At 51.9% G+C, this 19,324-nt stretch overlaps 5 protein-coding genes and 2 pseudogenes across 5 annotated transcripts; 4 read left to right on the top strand and 3 right to left on the bottom strand.

Annotated features, from left to right (window-relative positions):
- Positions 1–151: 151 nt before the first annotated feature.
- On the top strand, positions 152–1,351 carry SAPIO_CDS6978 (annotated as a pseudogene; the record flags this gene model as incomplete).
- A 1,824-nt stretch (positions 1,352–3,175) lies between these two features.
- Positions 3,176–4,207, top strand: SAPIO_CDS6977 (annotated as a pseudogene; the record flags this gene model as incomplete).
- A 469-nt stretch (positions 4,208–4,676) lies between these two features.
- Positions 4,677–6,853, bottom strand: SAPIO_CDS6976 (uncharacterized protein; the record flags this gene model as incomplete). The annotated part of the gene is made up of 2 exons (XM_016788933.1): positions 4,677–6,661; positions 6,727–6,853. The coding sequence occupies 2 exons, from the start codon at positions 6,851–6,853 to the stop codon at positions 4,677–4,679; spliced, it is 2,112 nt and encodes a 703-aa protein (XP_016641457.1).
- A 902-nt stretch (positions 6,854–7,755) lies between these two features.
- On the top strand, positions 7,756–8,148 carry SAPIO_CDS6975 (uncharacterized protein; the record flags this gene model as incomplete). Its single annotated transcript, XM_016788932.1, has 3 exons — positions 7,756–7,845; positions 7,922–7,930; positions 7,996–8,148. The coding sequence occupies 3 exons, from the start codon at positions 7,756–7,758 to the stop codon at positions 8,146–8,148; spliced, it is 252 nt and encodes an 83-aa protein (XP_016641456.1).
- A 1,056-nt stretch (positions 8,149–9,204) lies between these two features.
- On the bottom strand, positions 9,205–11,395 carry SAPIO_CDS6974 (uncharacterized protein; the record flags this gene model as incomplete). The annotated part of the gene is made up of 6 exons (XM_016788931.1): positions 9,205–9,315; positions 9,462–9,524; positions 9,580–10,198; positions 10,278–10,636; positions 10,721–10,818; positions 11,134–11,395. The coding sequence occupies 6 exons, from the start codon at positions 11,393–11,395 to the stop codon at positions 9,205–9,207; spliced, it is 1,512 nt and encodes a 503-aa protein (XP_016641455.1).
- Positions 11,396–12,099: 704 nt separating this feature from the next.
- SAPIO_CDS6973 (uncharacterized protein) lies at positions 12,100–13,973 on the top strand (the record flags this gene model as incomplete). Its single annotated transcript, XM_016788930.1, has 9 exons — positions 12,100–12,231; positions 12,354–12,404; positions 12,657–12,744; positions 12,806–12,828; positions 12,894–12,912; positions 12,983–13,102; positions 13,168–13,228; positions 13,300–13,437; positions 13,505–13,973. The coding sequence occupies 9 exons, from the start codon at positions 12,100–12,102 to the stop codon at positions 13,971–13,973; spliced, it is 1,101 nt and encodes a 366-aa protein (XP_016641454.1).
- A 730-nt stretch (positions 13,974–14,703) lies between these two features.
- Positions 14,704–15,621, bottom strand: SAPIO_CDS6972 ([Skp1-protein]-hydroxyproline N-acetylglucosaminyltransferase; the record flags this gene model as incomplete). Its single annotated transcript, XM_016788929.1, has 2 exons — positions 14,704–15,461; positions 15,537–15,621. 2 exons carry the CDS (start codon positions 15,619–15,621, stop codon positions 14,704–14,706), a joined length of 843 nt encoding a protein of 280 aa, XP_016641453.1.
- Positions 15,622–19,324: the final 3,703 nt, after the last annotated feature.

Raw genomic sequence — 19,324 nt, 5'->3', positions numbered from 1 at the left:
TTACAGACCGGTCGCTGGCGCCGAATCGGCGTTTTGGTCAATCCAAACTTTAAGCTTGGCGCAAACACAACCTCGTTCAGTCCAGAATCTACACACCACCTCCTCACCACCTCATTCCACCTGCACACCTCGTCCCCAATATCCCCATCCAATGACGCGAGAGTCTCAACCGCAAACCCGACTCGCATGCGACCGATGCCACGCTCACAAGCTGCGCTGCCTGCGCCCAGACGGTCAGGAAAGTTGTCAGCGATGCGCTCGGGCGGACGCGCGGTGCGTGTTCAGCCCGCGTCAGCGCAGAACGGTCGCCCCCAGACAACAACCAACGCCGCTATCAGAGCCAGAGGCTGTAGTGGCTGACACCGAGGAAGATGTTGACCTCGAAATCGAAGACGTTCTTACCAGCGGTGAGGCGGTAAACCCAACCTTGATGAACCCACGTCTTCTCGACTCTGGTGAAATCGGCCACGGTGCACTCGCCGAATGGCCCTTGTTCGGCGCGGAGTTCGATAGTTTCGACTCATTCACATCAAAGTTTAATTTCCAGCCGACGGCTTTACCACTTGGTCAATTTTCCAGTCTTGCTCACCCCTCCGTGTCCCATGACACAATCGGAATGGACACCGAACATACCTTACCAGCTCTTCCTTCAAACGCACCCACACTCACCCATCGGACTCCTGATATCGGCGACGTGGTACGCAAACTGGCGACCCTTAACGTCGAACTGTACCAACACAACAGCACTCTCCCGCCTACATCCTCATCCCGCACCGACAGAACCCCCTCCGCAGAAGGAAGAATCTTCGCCATCGACGAAACCTTCCGCCTCACCCAGTCCCTCATCGACACCCTCCGAATCCTCTACCCGTCCGTCGGCCAAGACAACCCCGAGTTCGTCCCGGACCAAGGCACGCTTTTGCTCATCATGTCGTGCTCGACCCGTGTCTTCGACATCTACGAAGTCATCTTTGCGCACATGCGCGGATGCATCCAGCACAGCCTTACTCCCGTGACGCCGGATGGTAGTACCATTCGTCTCCCACCGCTTCGTATCGGGTCCTTCGCGCCGCCTACGCCGTCTGCCATTGCGATGCATATGCTTCTTGTCATAATCATGGCGTCGCAGTTGTTTGATCAGCTGCAGGAAGTCCTTGGCTCTTGGCACCGAAGCAGGGCACGTTCTGAGGCGAGAGTTCCAGGGTTCACGAACGAGGCGGCGGCGGAGATGGTGAATCGGGCGAGGAACGTGGCTGGGGAGATTTTGGCGGCTCGGCAGATGGTGTTGGGTATTCCGGGGCTGCAGTTACCCGTGGAGAAGACGTTGCCGGCGAGTGTGCAGCCTCCTTGAGACCGTTGGCTAATGGAAATAAACTCTAGATTTTTGGTCTCACTACGTGTACTTGTAAAATTTCTTGAGCAAATGCTTGCCCATCCTTCCGCAACGCCCAGGAATTGCCGTCCTCGAAGTTAAAGTCCCCCTCCCAATCCAGCCCTCAGAAAGCCGCCGGGTAACCTATGGGATTTTAATTTTAATGGCTGTCAGTAATCATAGCAATCGCAAGCAATAGCAGCGGTAATACATATAGAGAGAGAATGACGAATATTTTCTCTCTACATATCTCGATAGGAATTGTCGTGCATCAAGTCCTGCCCCCGTCAGCGGAGGTGGCGCTGGGTTGTTCCACTGCGGGTGAGTTCAGGTGGCGGTGAGTTCTAGTAGGTGCTAACACTGACATCCTCGCAATGACTATATATTGGATTCTTAGAGAAACCTAGTGAAACCGTCCAGCGGAGCCTAACCGCAGCATCACACGTAAACAGAACCAGAAGCAGAAATGGTTGGGCCACTACTTATCGTCCAGAACTCCCACAAAGCTGCCGCAGTCATCTACGAGAACTAACAGACGTGGGTTCGGCTGATCAACCGGAAACATAGATGGGAACATAATCATGAACTTCTTATAGAATGGAAACATTAAGCGGAATAGTAGTGGGAATTTGTACGATTTCCCTTGATAAGATATATAGACTGGAATTCCCAAGAATGGGACCCGGTGGCGGACAGAATTAGAATGGAAGGTAAGCTAAAAAGAGACGACGACTTGCATGAGGCTGCCATATCCGCTTCTCTGGAAATTGATTAGAGATATAAGTTATCACTCCATTAAATTGAAGCTGGTGAAGAGCTGATTCTCGTTTGCGAGTCTGAAACTCTGAATACGGATGACGCTTCCCGTGCGATGACTTTAATATGTAGTCCATCTATTCACAGTGACTTTCTTAGGGCCAACGCAGTAGATGGAGGCCAGCTATCCCGGGGGTAGGAGATGTATGTACATGTGACTTCTGCTCGATATCTAAGCTTCCGTGGCGCGTCCGATACGAATCGACTTACGAATCCGAGACCTTGCAATATGTCATCGAGCTGCGTAAACCCAAAGGATCGGTATCGCTAGGCACCAACCAGCCTCTTAGATTAAGGGTTCTAGGGCCCATTTGTCGAACCTTGTGTGACCACCCGAGTCGGTCCTCGCAATTCGAACCGATGGTTGCCTGGAGGCAGTGAGACTTCGTCTTCGGAGAATACGGACTTAATGATGACGCTATCGGAGTTAGACCCGTCGTCAACGCCTCAAGTCGCACAATGTCCGATAGAAATGACAAACTCCCATCCCTCTCATGCAACGAGCTTAGCAATTTGCGGCATGGCACCCACCACACCTCGGAGTGAGGCAGGCGAATGACACCATCTTGGGCATGGATTCACGCGACCCAGGTTTCCTGCTTAGAAATCACATCAACTCGAATGAGGGTCGATTATGCAAGTCAGAATCACATCACAGACGGTGGTATGAAACCATCATCGAAAGCACCGTGGACATTGGGCACCGTGTACTGCACAGCAACATTGTCCATATGTTGGAGGTCGTATTGCATGATATTGTAGATTAAGACAGACTGGGCTGTACATGATGTGCTCGTGTTACCATTGCTCTTACAATTGAACTGCTCCCACCAATTCCTGGATAATCTATAAATACTTGAGAAGGCTGACGGTTGAATGAATGACTGACTTTACCATTCAACGAGCAAGTCCTCTATCAATCTCAGTCTTAGTCTCATCTGTATCACATCATCACCTATCAAGAAGTACCATACATGTACTATTATCATGTCCCACATCACCGCAATCGTTCCGGAAGCCAAGGCCCCGTTCCAGTTCCAGGAAGTCCAGACAGCTCAGCCGGGACCCCACGAAATTCTCATTAAGAATGAAGCCATTGGCCTGATACCGATTGACGCCAAGCTCGCAAAACTCGCCATCTTTCCGATCCCGTACCCGGCCATTCTTGGTTCGGCATACGGCGGCACGGTCACAGCCGTCGGCGCCGAGGTCTCCCGTTTCAAGGTCGGGGACAAGGTGGTCGCAGCGAAGGTCATCGCACCTCCGGGAGACGACAAGTATAAGGTGTTCCAGGAATACATCGTCACGCCGGACATCACGGCCGGTAAGGTTACGTCGGACGCGGACCTCGACGTCGCCGTGAATTTGGTCGGAAATCTCAGCACAGTGATTAGCCTCATCAACGTGGTTTTGGGCCTGGATAGGCCGGACCCTGTCGCCGACGCATCCGAGAAGAAGGGAAAGAAAATCCTCGTCTACGGCGGGACCTCAAGCTTCGGAAGCCTCACAGTGCAGTACCTCTCGCAGGCCGGCTACGACGTCGTCACCACCACCTCCCCGAAACACAAGGATCTTGTCGCGAAGCTCGGTGCCATAAAAGTCATCGACCACACACAGGACCGCGATGACCTCCTCAAGGCTCTAATTGCCGAAGGCCCTTACGACTTTGTCATTGACTCAATTTCGCTACCGAACACGGCCGACATCACCGCTGGGGTCGTCGCGGCTCAGGGCGGAGATAAACTGTGGGCTCTGCTGCCTCCATTCGGGCCCGAGACTCTTCCGGGAGGCGTTGTTCGGGACTACCGCCCCTGGCAGTCTGTCTTGTCCGAGGAGGAGAATCAGGAGCTTTTGGCCTGGGCGTTCAATACTTACTTGCCGCAGGCGGTTGGTAATGGGAGACTCGTCCCACTTCCGACAAAGGTTTTTACTGGAGGGTTGAAGGGGCTGCAGGAGGCTGTTGATGTTTTGATTCAAGGTGTTAGCGGTACCAAAGTGATCGTCAAGTTCGACGCCTAAGATTGACGCCTGTGGTCGCGCAATCAGTCTTAGTGCAATTATGTGAGTTTGGTTTTAAGGTCGTGAGCGAAGGCTTCAAGCTCAAGGCCTAGCAAGGTTAGCTCTCCACATGTTTGCTGTTGACACTACCTTTTCTCGGGGTAGCTAATTGTCGCAATGCAATCGTTACTGAATATTGTGCTTTATACCAATAGTCTCTTCCGTCCTCTTATAGACACGGATGATGTGGAATATGACCAATAGTGTGATAGAAGGAGGATGTAAACCGTCCGATCAGTGAACCTAGGAGATTGTGACTGACGATTCTTGGGGGGTACAATGCTTGAGAAATTGCCTGGTTACATTCCTGGCTTTCTTCAACGGAAGTACAACGCAGGCACGAGGAAGTCTTCGTCGGCAAAAGGCAAAAACAGACTATCGGAGTTGAATTGGTGATATTTTCAAGTAAACTGACAGTATCTTGGTCTAGTCAATCCAATCCCATAAACACATCGAGCAATTTCTGATAATCCGGGCTTCCTAGTCCCGTCGCCGCATCCCAATCTTCCCCAGCCCGGAAGGCCTCGTCGATACCGCACCCAGAATTTGATCCCAACACAATGTCATTAAAGGCCCCCGGGTTCGCGTAAAGCACGGGGTTGATGAATCCAACGGAGGACTTCCCAGCCTTTAGCCGCGCGTCGTTGATTTGGGCTATCATGGACCCGAAGACGGGCGCCGAGGCAGAGGTTCCGTAGACGGACTTTTGCTTTCCTCCCGTCATGACTTGGTATGCAGAGGCGAGGATGGAAACGTCGGGGTATCCGCGTCCAGAAGAATTAAACTGATGTTGGAAGGACTCGAGATGTTCTCTTTCCAGACCTATGTACCGGGCCGCCGTCCTTCTCTGGTACTCTGGTGATGGGAATCTTGTACTGAATCCTCCTCCACTGCTGCGCTTGGCCTTATTCACAACGCGAGAGTAAGTCACCTCGGTGATTAGATATGGCGGGGATCCCGTTGACGGTTGATTGCGCCATGCCACGGCTCCTTCGTTAACCACAGACAGCTGCGTGCCGCCCACAACCGTCACCCAAGGGCACGAAGCCGGCCACGCTGGTGAGAACGCGCCGCGTCCATCCTCGCCAGACTGCGTATCTGTGGCAGTGCCCAGACACGTACCTTCAGGGTGCTTCGCGGGGCCTGAATCCCCACTTGAGACAATGACAGTGACCCCTTGTAACCCCAGCTTTAGAAACTCGAGGCACTGTCTTTCAAGATACTCGGGAGGAAAGTCGGCTTCATTCCAGACGTATGATATTGAGATCACCTTGGGCGCAACCACCGTTCCGCAGTCGAACGATCCAGAATCCGGCAGTGCGTCTCGGTCAGGATCAATGGACGGGCAGTAGGACTTATCAAAGGCCGCGAGCATGGTGTTGAGATTCCCAGGGGCGTCTTCACTGCCGACCTGGATGTTTGTGACGGGGAGGGGATAGGATAGGCTCATGGCGTATTGGAAATCGAGGTTGGGCTCTAGATTGAAGGCGTCGACATCAGCATCGAGTCGGCGGTAGCCACCGTTGATCTCCATCATGAGCGGTCTTTGGCCGTCGAGTTCGGGATGGAAAGCCTGGAAGAAATCGTCCAGGTCGGTATCTCTCCACGATGCCCAGGCCGGTTGGAAAATACCGAATGAGTTGCCCGGATGCGAGTCGTTGTATAAAGGCATCTTGTAGCGATCTCTGAGACATTCTGGTGTTGTGCGGGTGACGCAGTCTCCGTTGCTGTTTCTTCTGAGAAGAGGGCCACTCCTAGGACGAATGGCGCCGACTTGATCGCGGCTTCGTTCCGGCTGAGGCCACGGGATACTCGACGGAAGTATGTAGTCAACATACGCGGCGATGGATGAATCTAAGACGTACGTATCGTAACCGAGAAACACCTCACCACCAGCAATGCCCGTATAGGAGTAGCAGTTTGTGGATAGTATCATTTCAGCCTCCGCTACCGTGACGTTAAGATGTAGTGCGCTGGAGCCCAAGGAAGTCACATGTTGGCTTGGAACCCCGGACTGGTAGAGCCACTGAAGCACTCTATTAGTGGCCTCAGCGCTTGCGGAGAACACTTCTGCGGTCTTGGAAGCGGCCCAGTATTTTCCATAAGTGGGTGAATAGGGATTAGACACCACCAAAAGAGCATTAATTGCGTCTCCGACGTTCTGTTGTGAGATCGCGATCACTAAAGGCATAGATAGATCCGGGTCTGCTCGAACGCGTGTCTGTCCACGTCTCCCGAGCACACCGGTCTTGAGCGTCCGCTCATACGTGGATGCGACCGGCGAGACGAGAAGCAGCAAGTTGAACGGAAGCCACTCGTTGAACCTCATGTCTCTCGAGGTTGTGTTGGCGCGGGTTCTTTGGCGGGGTGAGTTTTCCGAGCTCAGGAAGTATCTATGGTCATTCAGACGGAAATCTGATACGGTTAACATTTAGCAGTGACAATAATACAAAATCCTAGTACATATACTATTAGATAACCGAAGCTCTTGTCGAAGAGTCTCGTGGTGCGGTCCTTTCTTAGCGCGCCATGTTGTTTCGAGAACCGCTTTACGGCCGCTTCCTTAAACTGGACAAGGATACGCATAAAGGCACAACCGACACACATTGTTGAGAAGTCTGGTTATTTCGGTCCGAGTTGGTGCATCGTACGGCCGTGGACAAATCAATTTGGGATATCTTGCGTCGAGGGAACCCCCACGCCTCGGCGAGCAGGATCGTCAAAGCAGGATTAGAAATTGAGGCGATGAAGAATACCGAATACCCGCAGATCAATGTAGGGTGGTGAAGCTCTCCCGCCCCGCCAAGAACTTTCTCCGGGACCGAGTTTTATTTACGCCCGCAATGAACTCCTCGTGAATCCTACGCCGAGATCATCATGAATCCCACGCGGAAGTCATGACGTATCCTCTGCGGCACAGCCCAAGCCCTAGGCATGGCCATGCGGAATCGTGCCGCCGCCCCTCGCTATCCCCAAGACAATTAGGGTAACATTGCGACGACAGCATGGAGGATTATATGAATATGCATAGGTTTATGCTTCGGTGGCCGTGCATTCGGCCGTAATGACGAGGCGGATAAATCTTCACGCGGGCGATTTTGATATCTTCAGCCTTGGCATGACTATTTCTGGAGCAAATTCTATTTCACGACAGTGATGGATCTTTTGCCGGGTGGTTTTCCATGGGTCGGATGGTAAACGTGCCACTTGGGTGAAGCGAGAGGCGACGTTTCGCAGATTGGACATCTCTATGGGCAATGCAAATTGTCGGAGGTGAGAAAGGATGTAGGCAAGTGGTCGTGGAAGAGGAAGGTGGACGCGAATCCGGTTCGGATACGATTAGAGCGATGTTGAAGGGGTGGAAAGATATATAAACTCTCTTGATATCCCCGTCTTGTCTCTTTGTAACTCATCATCATCAGCACAATCACCATCATCCTCTAGACCACTATCACCAAGCATTCCCCAAATCAATCTTTTCAAAGTTCAACCCTCGTAATCCAGTCAAAATGAAGTTCTCCCTTACTGCCGTCTCTGCTCTCATCAGCCTCGCTGCTGCTGCCCCCACCACCGAGGGACAGAGTGATATGGCCAAGCGCGTAAGTTGTACAAAACTACGCAAGAGCTTTAGAAATGGATCGAAGAAAGACTAACTTTCCCTTCCTCCTTCATTAGGCGGACGAGGTAAATAGCTTCAGCGTTTACCCCCTTTAAACCTCGTCTAGGACTAATACAGGAAACCCCAACAGCAAGCCTGCGTCTCTCAGTGCATCCAGAGCACACCGTCTTGCGGCTTCACTTGCTGGACTGCCTGCCTGGTCAGCTGCCTCCACGCTGGTGAGGCTGATGAGGTCCAGAAACGTGAGATCATGGATATTGTCGCTCGTGCCTTCGACAATTAGAACCATGTATGTATCTTCGTTTCGTAATGGATGAAAGACCTCTTGTTAACTAAAGCAGGCCCAGTTGAATGTTGATAAAGGGGATGGCGGCCACGAGAAGGTGCGCATCTTTGAGTAGGCAGGAGGGCAATGTTCGGTTTCGCTCTATATTTTGTCTGTGTTGGAAGACTTATGCTTCCACCATCCACTCCTTGAAGTGTTGGCTTGTGTGTGATGGAAGATTGCCCGTTAAGTAGCCTTGCTGTTTAGTTTCGAATATAAAGGATCTTAAAGCTGCCAGCGGATAGACGAGGCAACCATTCGTCTCCCTCAGAATCATGTTGCGTACCCAATCCGTAACCGGATCCTGCTCCAGGGTTTACAGCTACTTTCCGTAGACAGTAAAGGTAGCGAAACAAATAAGCTGAAAAAAAAAAAAAATGGAAATGGAAATGGGAAACGGAAAAATAGAGAGGCAGGACAAAGCGAAAAAGGATATGAAATAGAAAAAAAATTAGTATCTGGATCTGCTTGACCAAGTGTCGAAATCGGCAGAAAAGTGCGGTGAGTCGGGATTGAACCGACGACCTTCAGATAGACTGACCCGAAGTTTTTCTTCAGTCTGACGCTCTCCCAACTGAGCTATCCCCGCCTGTTGGATTGTTGAGTTTCTGGAGAGTCTATTTGCTCACATGTTTGGTTCTGGGGCTTCCGGGCTAGCCGAAAGTGGGAAAGCAAAACGAGTCCTCGTTCCACAAAGTTGTGGGGAATGAGAGATTTCGTGAGAGGATGTCCAGGATCATTGTAGAGGTTGTTATCGCAATGATCGCTGGAAAGAACTGGGAGAGCGCAAGGAATGGAGAGATGTTGTTACGTCGATGTCAAATCCGGGGCCTGTGACTTTACAACCAATCTCTAGTCTAGGTTACCCTGTTGAAATCGCTGACTGCAATCGAAACTGCGACACCCCCTTGCACACGTTAATAGGTATATTCACATATCCCAGGCTCGAAACGACTTTGTTCGTGTGCGAAATGGAATTTATACAGGCTCAAACTGGATATCTTATGCCTCCTGCTAAACGTCGTACATGGTCTCATAACTCGACGCCCTCCTCGATGTTAGGGGATACGGTGTGTTAAACAATCTATCAAACTTTTCTTCTCCTTCGCAGCCAATTTCATGTAGCTACAGTCGGCAGTGTTGTCAATGAAGCATTCAACTCTCTCGTTTCGTGATGCGAACCCAAAAGTTTTCGATAATCCAAATTCCCTGGAGCTAGTTAGTCTACGGACGATATTCCGACATTGCCAGAGATATACAGCTACACTTACCGCATTGGTTATCTCAGCCGGCTTCTGGGCGTTGGCAAGTTGGAAATCGAACCTCCTCAACAGCTAGTCAAACAAGTCAGAGCTTGCCACACAAAAATAGTCAAGAACCAGCTCTTACCTCGACAAAAATCTTGTTAAACTCCATCAAGGCAACAGACTTGCCAAGACACTGATACTTCCCAGAATGGAACACCATATCAACCGTGTTCGTCATCAAAGCAAGCCGCTCACCTTCCGCCTCCAACCACCTCTCGGGCCTGAAGATGTCGGCATCCTCTCCGAAAGTCGCCTTAGAGTGGTGGATGCCGAACGGAGACGAACCAATCTGTGTGCCGCCAGGAATGAACTTGCCATCTATCACGTCACCCTCTGGTGGCACGGTCTTGTAAAAGGCACCACCTGCTGGAGGTAGAATGCGAAGTCCTTCCTTGATGACGGCTTGGAGATACGGCAATTCGCGAGCTTCGACGTTTTTGATGGGCGACGAGATCTTTCCTGTAGCAATGGCACTGTCGATTTCGTCCCGGAGCCGCTTGTACGCGCTGGGGTTGGTCAGGAGATTGAGCATCACTGCGCGGATGGGGGTTGCCGAGGTGTCGCTTCCGGCAACGACTTGGAGGAGCGCTTCTCCGGATGCTTCTTCTTTGTTGAGGCCGTGGCGGATAAAGGAGCCGAGCATATCATGTTGTTGGGGGGCATCCGGCTTGAATCGTTCAGCCACAACCCTGTTGGTGACTCTGCAAAGCTCAAAGTTAGCATTTATCCGAAAAAAGAATCTACTAGAGAGTGGTAATGGAGGTTATCTTTCTTCCTCACCCGATAAAAGCACCGAATCCAAGCTTGTCGCTCTCCTTCGGGAGAAGTCCTCTCATCAAGCGAGAATGCAGAAGCCTCGCTAGCGCCGGGATATCGGCGAGGAGGAGCATGATGGGAATAAACGACTTTGTAATCTTGAGGTAGTCAAAGACATCGTCATCTTTGTCCATAAAGCCAAATGCGTGGCCAAAGGCAAGATCGCTGATAACGTCAAGCGTAAAGTACTGTCCCTTCACACCAAGGTCCATCGGACGGTAGTCGTGAGCCGTCGAGAGGTATTTGGTCTCGATCAACTGCACCAGCTTCGCAATCTGGGTATCTATCGTGCCCTCCATTGATAAGTTCTCCTTGCCCGAATACTGCCGAAGAAATTCTTCATTAGTTCTCACATTCGCTATTTTTAGAAGGGAAAACAACCCGTGACGCGGGATCTCTCTACTCACCCCGGCGGCCATCTTTGCACGGAGCTTTGTGTGACTGACTTCATCACGCATTGAGAAAACGTTATCCCTTGCAGGATCCATCCGCATGGCGTCGTACCCTAGAATTTGTGTTGGTCCATCCAGTCAACCTTCAAATGCGCTCCCAACCTCGGTTGCAATTGTTTGCTTTGTTTCTGCAGGTGTTCAAGCAAACTTACAGGGTCCCCTTGTGTACTGCGACCGAACAGCCATCATTCGACGCATTACCTCTGGATCGCTGGTCACCAACTCATTGGGTCCGATCCGAGCAAGCGATCCTATCACGGGAGACGAACTCAGTTATTATTATTACCGTCCGGCCATTTAGCCATCGACGCACCAGCCACCAACCTGCTTCCAATGATGCGATCCGAACGAAGGGGGAAAACACGTACCATATTTGTCCGTCACCTCCTTGATGGCAATGGGCTGCCTTCCCCTCATCGACTCCCTCACAATCCAATACTTGGACCAGCCGGCCAAGGCCGGGCCGGGCACATGTGAAAGCCTGTACCACCGATATGTGACACGAACCCCGCAGACTGCGGCCAAGAAGCCAAAGATCCCCGCTGCGACGGTCGCGTTGCTGAGGTTCAGCTCTTCGATCTTGGCCAGCAGCACGGCGAAGCGCGCCGCGAGTGCCTCCACGATGTCCATGCTTGTGCGTTTCTACGCCGTTAGAGAAGTGGAGAATATCGGGGGCAGCTTGGGCCAAAACTCCGAGAACGCTTCGGCGTGTTGCAGAGGCATGCGCAGAGAGGGAATTCGGATGGTTGGGGGGCCAAAGTGACGCCTTGATTTTTCTCTACTTTTTTTTTTGTTCTTTCTTTTTTCTGTCCCTTCCATGCTTCTAACCCAACGAACCACCGTTGCCAATTGAAGGGGGGGCTGGGGGAGATTGCAGATGTCCACGCAACGTGACGAAATCACCTTCTCCCCAGTCCTCTCCCCCTTTTCGTCAATGCTTAGATTCTCCCATCAACTATTGGCCCCGACTGCACCCACCAAAAAGGTGCATGCTCCGTGACCATGGAGCCATCCGTGGGGTGGCCCAGCTTCTTCTAAGAGTCGTGGTTCGTCAACCTGGGCAAGGTAGCGGCGGGCCGTCCGCCCCGGCCAATGGCGTAGCGTCTTCAGTTGAGGATAGCGTGTCCGCGCTGTTCTTCTTTCGGACAGGACATTGTGAGCTGTCGACCCCAAATTTGGTGCCGAAAAAAGTACGTACTCTGTACGCTAGTGCAGAGGAGAGAAAGGGGGGGACGAACTGCCACGCCACTCCCCATCACCCCGGTTTCCGCGTGCTCTGCCTCACAATTTGAGTTTCGCTCACATTCACAACCGCATCACCAACACACAGAACGATGGCCAACAAAGAAGGTTCCAAGAGCCCCAAAAGCTTATCGAGTCCCAAGCCGGCGTCGGCCGGCGCCTCTCCTCGGGCCGGCCCAGGATCCCCACAGGCCCCTGAGCCGGCTCCCATCCTTGAGGCAGATGTACGTCCACCCCCTCCTTCCTTCGCCCACTTCCCCATGCCTTCGCTTGGAGATTCCCACCCGATATCTGCGACTCGGCCGCCGATCTAGGTCGCAGTTACGCCGCTGACGCATATCGTCAGGAGCTCGAAGAGGAGCAGGTCTTGGACGATGCCGATTCGGCTATTGGCAGTGTGAGTCGCGTTTTTAGTGTCTTTTTTCTTGCTTCTTTTTTTTCTCTTTGCTTTTGTTCTCGGTCTCCCTTTCCCACCCATTTCAAACCAACACCAAACCAACCCCGAAAAAATCGGAATGAAAATAAGAGAAAATTAAATCGAATTCAAAACAAAGAGATTACCCTCACGATGTTCCCGGCTCTCATTCCAAGTCTAAAATTTTCCTTCTGCCTTTTCCCGTCACGCTAACTTCGGGCCGCGGCACACTAGTTCCAATCGTCAACGGCGTCGATTAGGGAGGAGATGATCCGCCAGAAGCAGGAACATGGACGACAATATCAAGGCTATATGGATGCGAGTAAGTGGAAATACGAATGAACCCCCCACGGCATGATCATTGCTCATACATGTGACACTAGAATATGTCCTTCCTATGGACGAGGTAATTCTTGCAAAATAATATGAAAATGCCTCCAACAGTTACCCATCGCTGACCTCCATCTGCAGCAAGAGATGGAACGTCTAGGTATGATGAGACGATGACAACTGGGAGTGGTTATTGCGCTATTATCTAGCCGGGTTCTAACAGTTTCTAGACTTCCAATGCCACTTGGTCTGGCTCACCCTCGGCCGCCAGCATTTCCATGCTCCTATCACGAACCTCAACCGGGTTCTCGATGTCGGCTGTGGAACGGGCATGTGGACGATAGAATTCGGTGAGCCCCCTTTACCTGCGCTCGCCAGAGATCCTCGAGAACCAGAGGGACTAACTCTTGAGTAGCGGATGACCACCCCGAATCGGAAGTCTTGGGAGTAGATCTCGCCCCAGTTCAGCCCCATTCGTATGTTTCATGGAGGCAACAGGAGACGTGCAGATAAGATGGGTTGATGGGTTGGCTAACGAAGCAGTTAGCATTCCGCCCAATCTCGCTTTCGAGGTGGACGACCTAGAACAGCCGTGGACCTTCACGCGCAAGTTCAACTTCATACACAGCCAACTCATGATTGGCGCCTTCCAAGACTGGCCCAAGTTTTTCGACCAGAGCTTCGAGTACGCCTCCTTCCCATATCCCCAAATAACCAAATGATGCCCCTCTAAACCAATCCCCAAAATCCAGATTCCTCGAAGACGACGGCTACCTTGAAGTACACGACATCGACTTCGTCATAAAATGCGACGACGACTCCCTGCCCCCCGACTCCGCCCTCGTCAAGTGGCACGACCACATGCACGAAGCGGCCGCCAAGATCAACTTCCCCCTCGATGTCATCTCCCACGTGCCCGAGATGATGGAGGCCGCCGGCTTCACCGAAGTCCGCGCCAAGCAGCTCAAGTGGCCCATCAACACGTGGCCCAAGGACAAGCACCATAAGGAGATCGGCACGTTCGCGCTCGAGAACTTCCTCTGGGGCTGCGAGTCGATGAGCTTGGCGCTGTTTACGAGGGCGTTGGGGTGGTCGGCTGATGAGGTGAGGGTTTTCATGGCGCATTTGAGGAATGATTTGAGGAATAGGAGGTTTCATGCTTATTGGAACTTTTGGGTCGTGTATGGGAAGAAGCCGGCTGCCGCTGCCGAGGCGGAGTGACAGGAGGTGACGGAGGAATGGGAGAGATGGGGAAGATGGGTGCCGAGCGTGCTACGCAGAGATTGAAGGTGGCTGGAGACATCGATGGCTTCATTGTTCCCCTGTCTACTTGAGTGACTGATGTTTCTGGTTATGTAATCGATAACATTAAAGTAAACATTGAAGTCTCTAACAATTGAAGTCACCAGCTCCTCCTTCCAAGTCATTAAAAGAACAAAATAAGGAAAAAAGGAAAAGACAGAGAAGAAAAAAAGAAAGGAAAAGAAAAGAGCAACAAGCGGAAAGAGGAAAGAAGAGCAAAAAGAAGAAGGAAAGAACAACAAGAGGAAGGCAAGAACAAGCCGGAAAGAGAAGAAGAAAAGAAGAAAGGAGAAGGAACAAGAAGAAGAAAAGACACGAAAAAAGAAAGGAAAGCAAAAGAAGGAAGGAAAAGGAAAGGAAAGGGAAGGAGAAGAAAGAAGGAAGGAAGGAAAGAGCAAAACGAAACAAACAAAAAGCAACACCGCGCCGTTTTCTCTGATCAATAGTTATACATAGCCCCGCCGTCCCTCGCCGTCACGCCGTCCCCTCACGCAAAGCGGGCGACCAACACCCAAATCACGCCCACGCCCAAGGGCGCGAAAACGGCGAAGCCCGCGCCTCTCTGGTCCTGGATGAGGACCCAAGCGATGCCCGTGAAGACAAGGTTGACAGCCAGCAATGCTGGCGTGGCAGCAACGACGAAGCGCCCCTAACGCCCCGCCAACCGACCGCCACGACCGGAATCGCTGGCCGGCGCGGCCAAGCTAACCAGCACGTCGAAACATGCCGCCACCGAGAGGGACAAGACCACCTGCATCATGTAGTGCCCGATGCTTTGCGGGGTGGTGGGCTTCTCCGGCCGGCTCAGGCCGCTTCCCTGCCCTGCGATCAGGGCGAACCACAGCCCCACAATCACCCACCGATTGTCGACCGGAGCCCCCGGCTCCCCCTTGCCCCCCTCTCCTCCCTCCTCTCCAACCGGCCCAGGCGGTCCTTGGCCTTCCGGTGGCCCTTCCTCGCCCGACGGCCCCTCTTCTCCCCGCGGTCCCGGTCGACCTCGCCGTCTTCGTGCTCTTCGCAGCGCCTCCCGTCGGAGGAGTCCCAGCCATCTGCCGGAGGGCGGAAGCCACGCATTGACTGGCAGGGCGGGGGCGGGTAGGGTGGGCAGGGCGGGCGGGGCAGGCTCGGGCTGGTGCTGGTGGTGTTGGGGGTCGGACTCGGACTCCTGCTGGTGGTCGGGGTCGGACTCGGGCTGCTGCTGCTGCTGCTGCTGCTGGGGGTCGGACTCGGGCTGATGGGGCCGCGGCTGGGCCTGCGAGGGCTGAAGCTCGATGAGAGAGTCGGCCATTTCCTCTTCCTTGTTGTTGTTGTTGTTGTTGTTGTTGTTGTTGTTGTCGTTGTTATTGTTGTTGCTGCTGCTGTCGCTGGCGCTGCTGCTGCTGCTGTGGTTGTTGGTTGTTGGTGCTGCTGTGTGTTGTTGTTGGTCGTGGCGGTGGTGTTGCTGCTCTCGGATTGCTCAAGAGCTCTCTTTTCCAGTTGTACCAAAGTCCAGGCCTGTTGTACCGGGAATACGACTACAGAAGGAACAAGACATGAACGTGCTCATCCGACGGAAGGAGGACAGCATCGTGAATACGTCATAGGTGGAGGAGTACCTAACATCGGTATGTGGGACTTGTCACTTGAGGAGCAGGACTCCCCTTCTCGCTCATCTACTCCGGGCATCGTACATACTACATAATTACGCACCCCTTCGTTGCAAAATTAAATGGGCAGATGCCGTTGGTGTGCATTGAACATGAGAGTGGTAGATCCTTGCTGTCTCACGGTTGGGTTTGAAAGCATCGATCGGCTATGTGGTCGGCTGCTCGGATTGATTTGAAAGGCACAAGTGACGAGTCACACAAACGGCATTTATTCCTCATTCTTCCAGAGGGGACAAACGAGCATCTTGGGCCTTAACTTCATATTTAACACAAGAGCTGATGCATTTGTACCCTCGATTGTCCCTGGATAGTGCTTTCTTGACCGGTGACTGGGGCGTCCTGTTTCCTTCCATGTTCCAGCCTTGTTATGATTTCCAACCGTACCACCTTTTCTCTCCCCCAGTCACGGCATTTTCCACCCGACTGAAGAGGAAATCGGCAGGAACTGCGGCAATAGACGGGTAGAACTTCAGAACTCAAATGCCTCGCCCAGAGGTCGCTCCTGACCCGGCTCTGTCCCTGGAGCCCTGGACACATGAAAGAGCCATACGAAGACATCCGAGCTGCCTGTCAATTGGCAATTGATCTTGGCGTCTCCTATGGTCCAAGGCTCACCAAGGTGTGGCTTCGCAAAATCCAGCAAGCCAGCACATTGTTGGAACAATGAATGGAGTACACTGATTGATGTATCTATTTAATTTCAATTCGTGTCGATTTGCAGCTGGTCCGCGTGACGATAGAAACTGACTGAGACAGATTGTTGGTGAACTGTAGCCCAAGGTGGTGGTGACTCTTGGTAGATTAATTCTTGATGAGACCCGAAAACAGGGGTATGGGCATAATCGGTTCCGCCCTTATGGCCAAGCGGTAAGGCGTTTCACTCGTACTGGCGATATGAAAAGACCCTCGGTTCGAATCCGAGTGAGGGCATGTGTTTTTTCTTTCGCCATCTTTTTTTCATCGCACTGAATTTTCGACCTCACTCGATTTTTATTTCCTCTTACTCTTTTTTCCCTTCTACCTTGTTCATTTGTTTGACTTCTCCTTTTCTAACAAGAACGATAAACGAATTTCAGCTAATACTAAGGGCCCGAGTGTGTCCCCGATATAAACTTTTTAAAAATCTTTCCTGCATCATCTTCTCGTCTGATCTTACCGGGCTGATCGTGACTGTATCTATGCGCACGCCATTGCAAGTCGCCAACGGTCTCCCCACGGCCAAGATCATGCCACGACAGCAGGACAACCACGCCTCTCCCGGACTCAGCCTCATCATATCTGTACACTGCGAAATCCGTAAAGCAATAGTCACAGGTTTCGATACCGTCTAGTGGATTGGGCACCCACGGACAAACAGGCAGGTGAGAAGAGACCCCATCCGAGTGGTGACAGTTGACGTGGAGCTGCGATCTCTTGGCTCCTTTGTCCTTTTCAGCCCATACCATACCGTCGTATTCACCCTCCCACTGGTAGTGCTCGCATAAATCGCTCAATTCCTCGTGGTTGGCAAATATACCCTTCAGCCAACGTGAATCGTCCAAACCTTTGGGGCCTTTTGCACCAGAGTAGAGACGTGTTTCTTTCTTGACCACCAAGTGGTTATCCACGACTTTCGCAGATAAAAAGGACTCTACCTTTGACAGCCACTCGTCTTGTATGTTATACGTGACTGGCGTTGTGAGTATCTCGGTGGGATATATATCCCAACCATGGCGGGCGGATCTTGTCAACGCTGCGATGGTGCTGAATGCGAAGTGGACTGGAAATGTCTCGACTAGGGTTGCGCATGGGATGCGTGGTTGGTGCCAGTAGTCGACCGCCGGGCATTTAGTCTTTTTCCAATCCACCCAGTACTTCGGTAAAAAGGGCAGATGAAATTTTGTACAGCTCCGGCAGAGGATGTGCGACGGGAGAACGCCGTCCCGTTCTAAACGCTGGAGAAGTTTAATCCGGAATTTAGGTTTGAGTTTCAAGGCGCGACGACCGATCTTTTCTAGCATCCTGTGACTGGTCAGTGCCAGTGATGCCTGGCAGGTTTCCGAAAGCTTTTCGGTGATGTATTTTGTCAACCTTGTCGGGAGCGTCTCGAGTGTTGGACGGTACCATGGTTCCGTTGGAGGAAGCAACTCCAGCCAAGTTGATTGCCTCGGAGGGCTGTAGCACGGTGGGTCATCGGGAGGATAGCCGCCGTCATCCTTTTTAGAATCGTTGGGTCGGGACGTGCTGGCCGGTTTGTTTTGATCCTCTGCTTCGGCGCGAATCCACCCTCTCAGACGTTCCTCGAGGTAGGTTCCTCTTAGGTACCCCTGTTCCACGTCCCCTCGTTCTCTGATGCGCTGAATCCGGCGATTCAGGAGCTGCACGAGCAGAAAGTCCTGTGCCTTGGCTGACAGTCGTCCGAAGGACATATGCGCGAGTCAACGCTATACCGAGCAAGGAAAGTGGTGACTTCTTCGAAGATGGCTTCTGTTGGTAGACGACTCCGTAGCTTGGCAGATGGGCATTAGTGAGACCAACTGACGGGAAATTGGACCCCTATTGCGAGAAAAGCAGAGTCTATTTATAAGAGGATGAAAAGACAAGGCATGTGATAGACTCAGCAGCACCCGTTTTGCAGAGGACTAGCTTACCTTTTGAGGTAGTCGAAGTTGACCTCACGGGAGTGCAGAGGGCCTCAGTTTCATTAGTTGTCTTGAGCTTCTATACTTAATCGACCCAAAACCACCTTCTCGATCCTCGGTGTTTCAGCAATTGCTTTGAGATACTTCGTTGTTGGCGTGAAGCCAAACAATATAAATGTCCAGTTGACACTCCCACTTTCACAACTTTGCGGTTGTAACACAGAGTATTCATTACGAATCGACACCAATACCCCCTTGACTCATATCTTTCCTTAACGATGGAGTGAGCTTCTATCATCTTCTTCGTTTTAAGATTTCTCTACCCTTGTAATTCATGACGGTTTCTATCATCCCTCTTCTTTCTGTCCGACCTTTTTGAAAATACCACACCACGAGGCAGTATATCGTTATGCGAATCTCCAGGATATGGCGGTCAAATAACACCAGTCAATCATATCAACTTGTTCCCGTTTTCACAACCCTTGCGGCTTTTCCGTTGCTTTTCCGTTTCCAGCAACCTTAACCCTCTAAATAAATTAGCAGCTGGTAAAAGGCGCGTCAGCTGCCCATGGGACCATTAGACTGCTTGCACGGTACTTTGGATGGTAATTGCGGCTTTATGTTGCTGCGCATAAGCGTCCTGGTCTTCTTGGAGGTTTCGTCAACGCCTCACGTGTACGGATTTTGGGTCCTTGTTTACATCCACTTGGCATATACATATGTTGCGGTGTCGCTTCCTCGGTTCCTTCATGTTACCCAAAGCCAGGCGAGAGAAATATTGGAAAGTTATGTGCTGGGCCTTGGTCCCTGGTCGTCAAGGCAAGGCAAGCCCAACAATGCTTCAGACGCGTGATTAAACTTATTTACCCTCGGGGATAGCGCTCCGTAGCGCCAACACCTTATAGGGTCATGGCTTGATGTGGCTAGAGGTTCATGCGAGCTGAATCTTGGGACCAAATTTGGGTTGGTGGCCCACCGACCAAAGCCTCGTAGCGTCAGGAAT

Source organism: Scedosporium apiospermum (assembly GCF_000732125.1).
Source record: "Scedosporium apiospermum strain IHEM 14462 chromosome Unknown SEQ_SAPIO_0109, whole genome shotgun sequence".
NCBI lineage: Eukaryota > Fungi > Ascomycota > Sordariomycetes > Microascales > Microascaceae > Scedosporium > Scedosporium apiospermum.
This window is presented reverse-complemented; position numbering and strand designations above follow the sequence as displayed.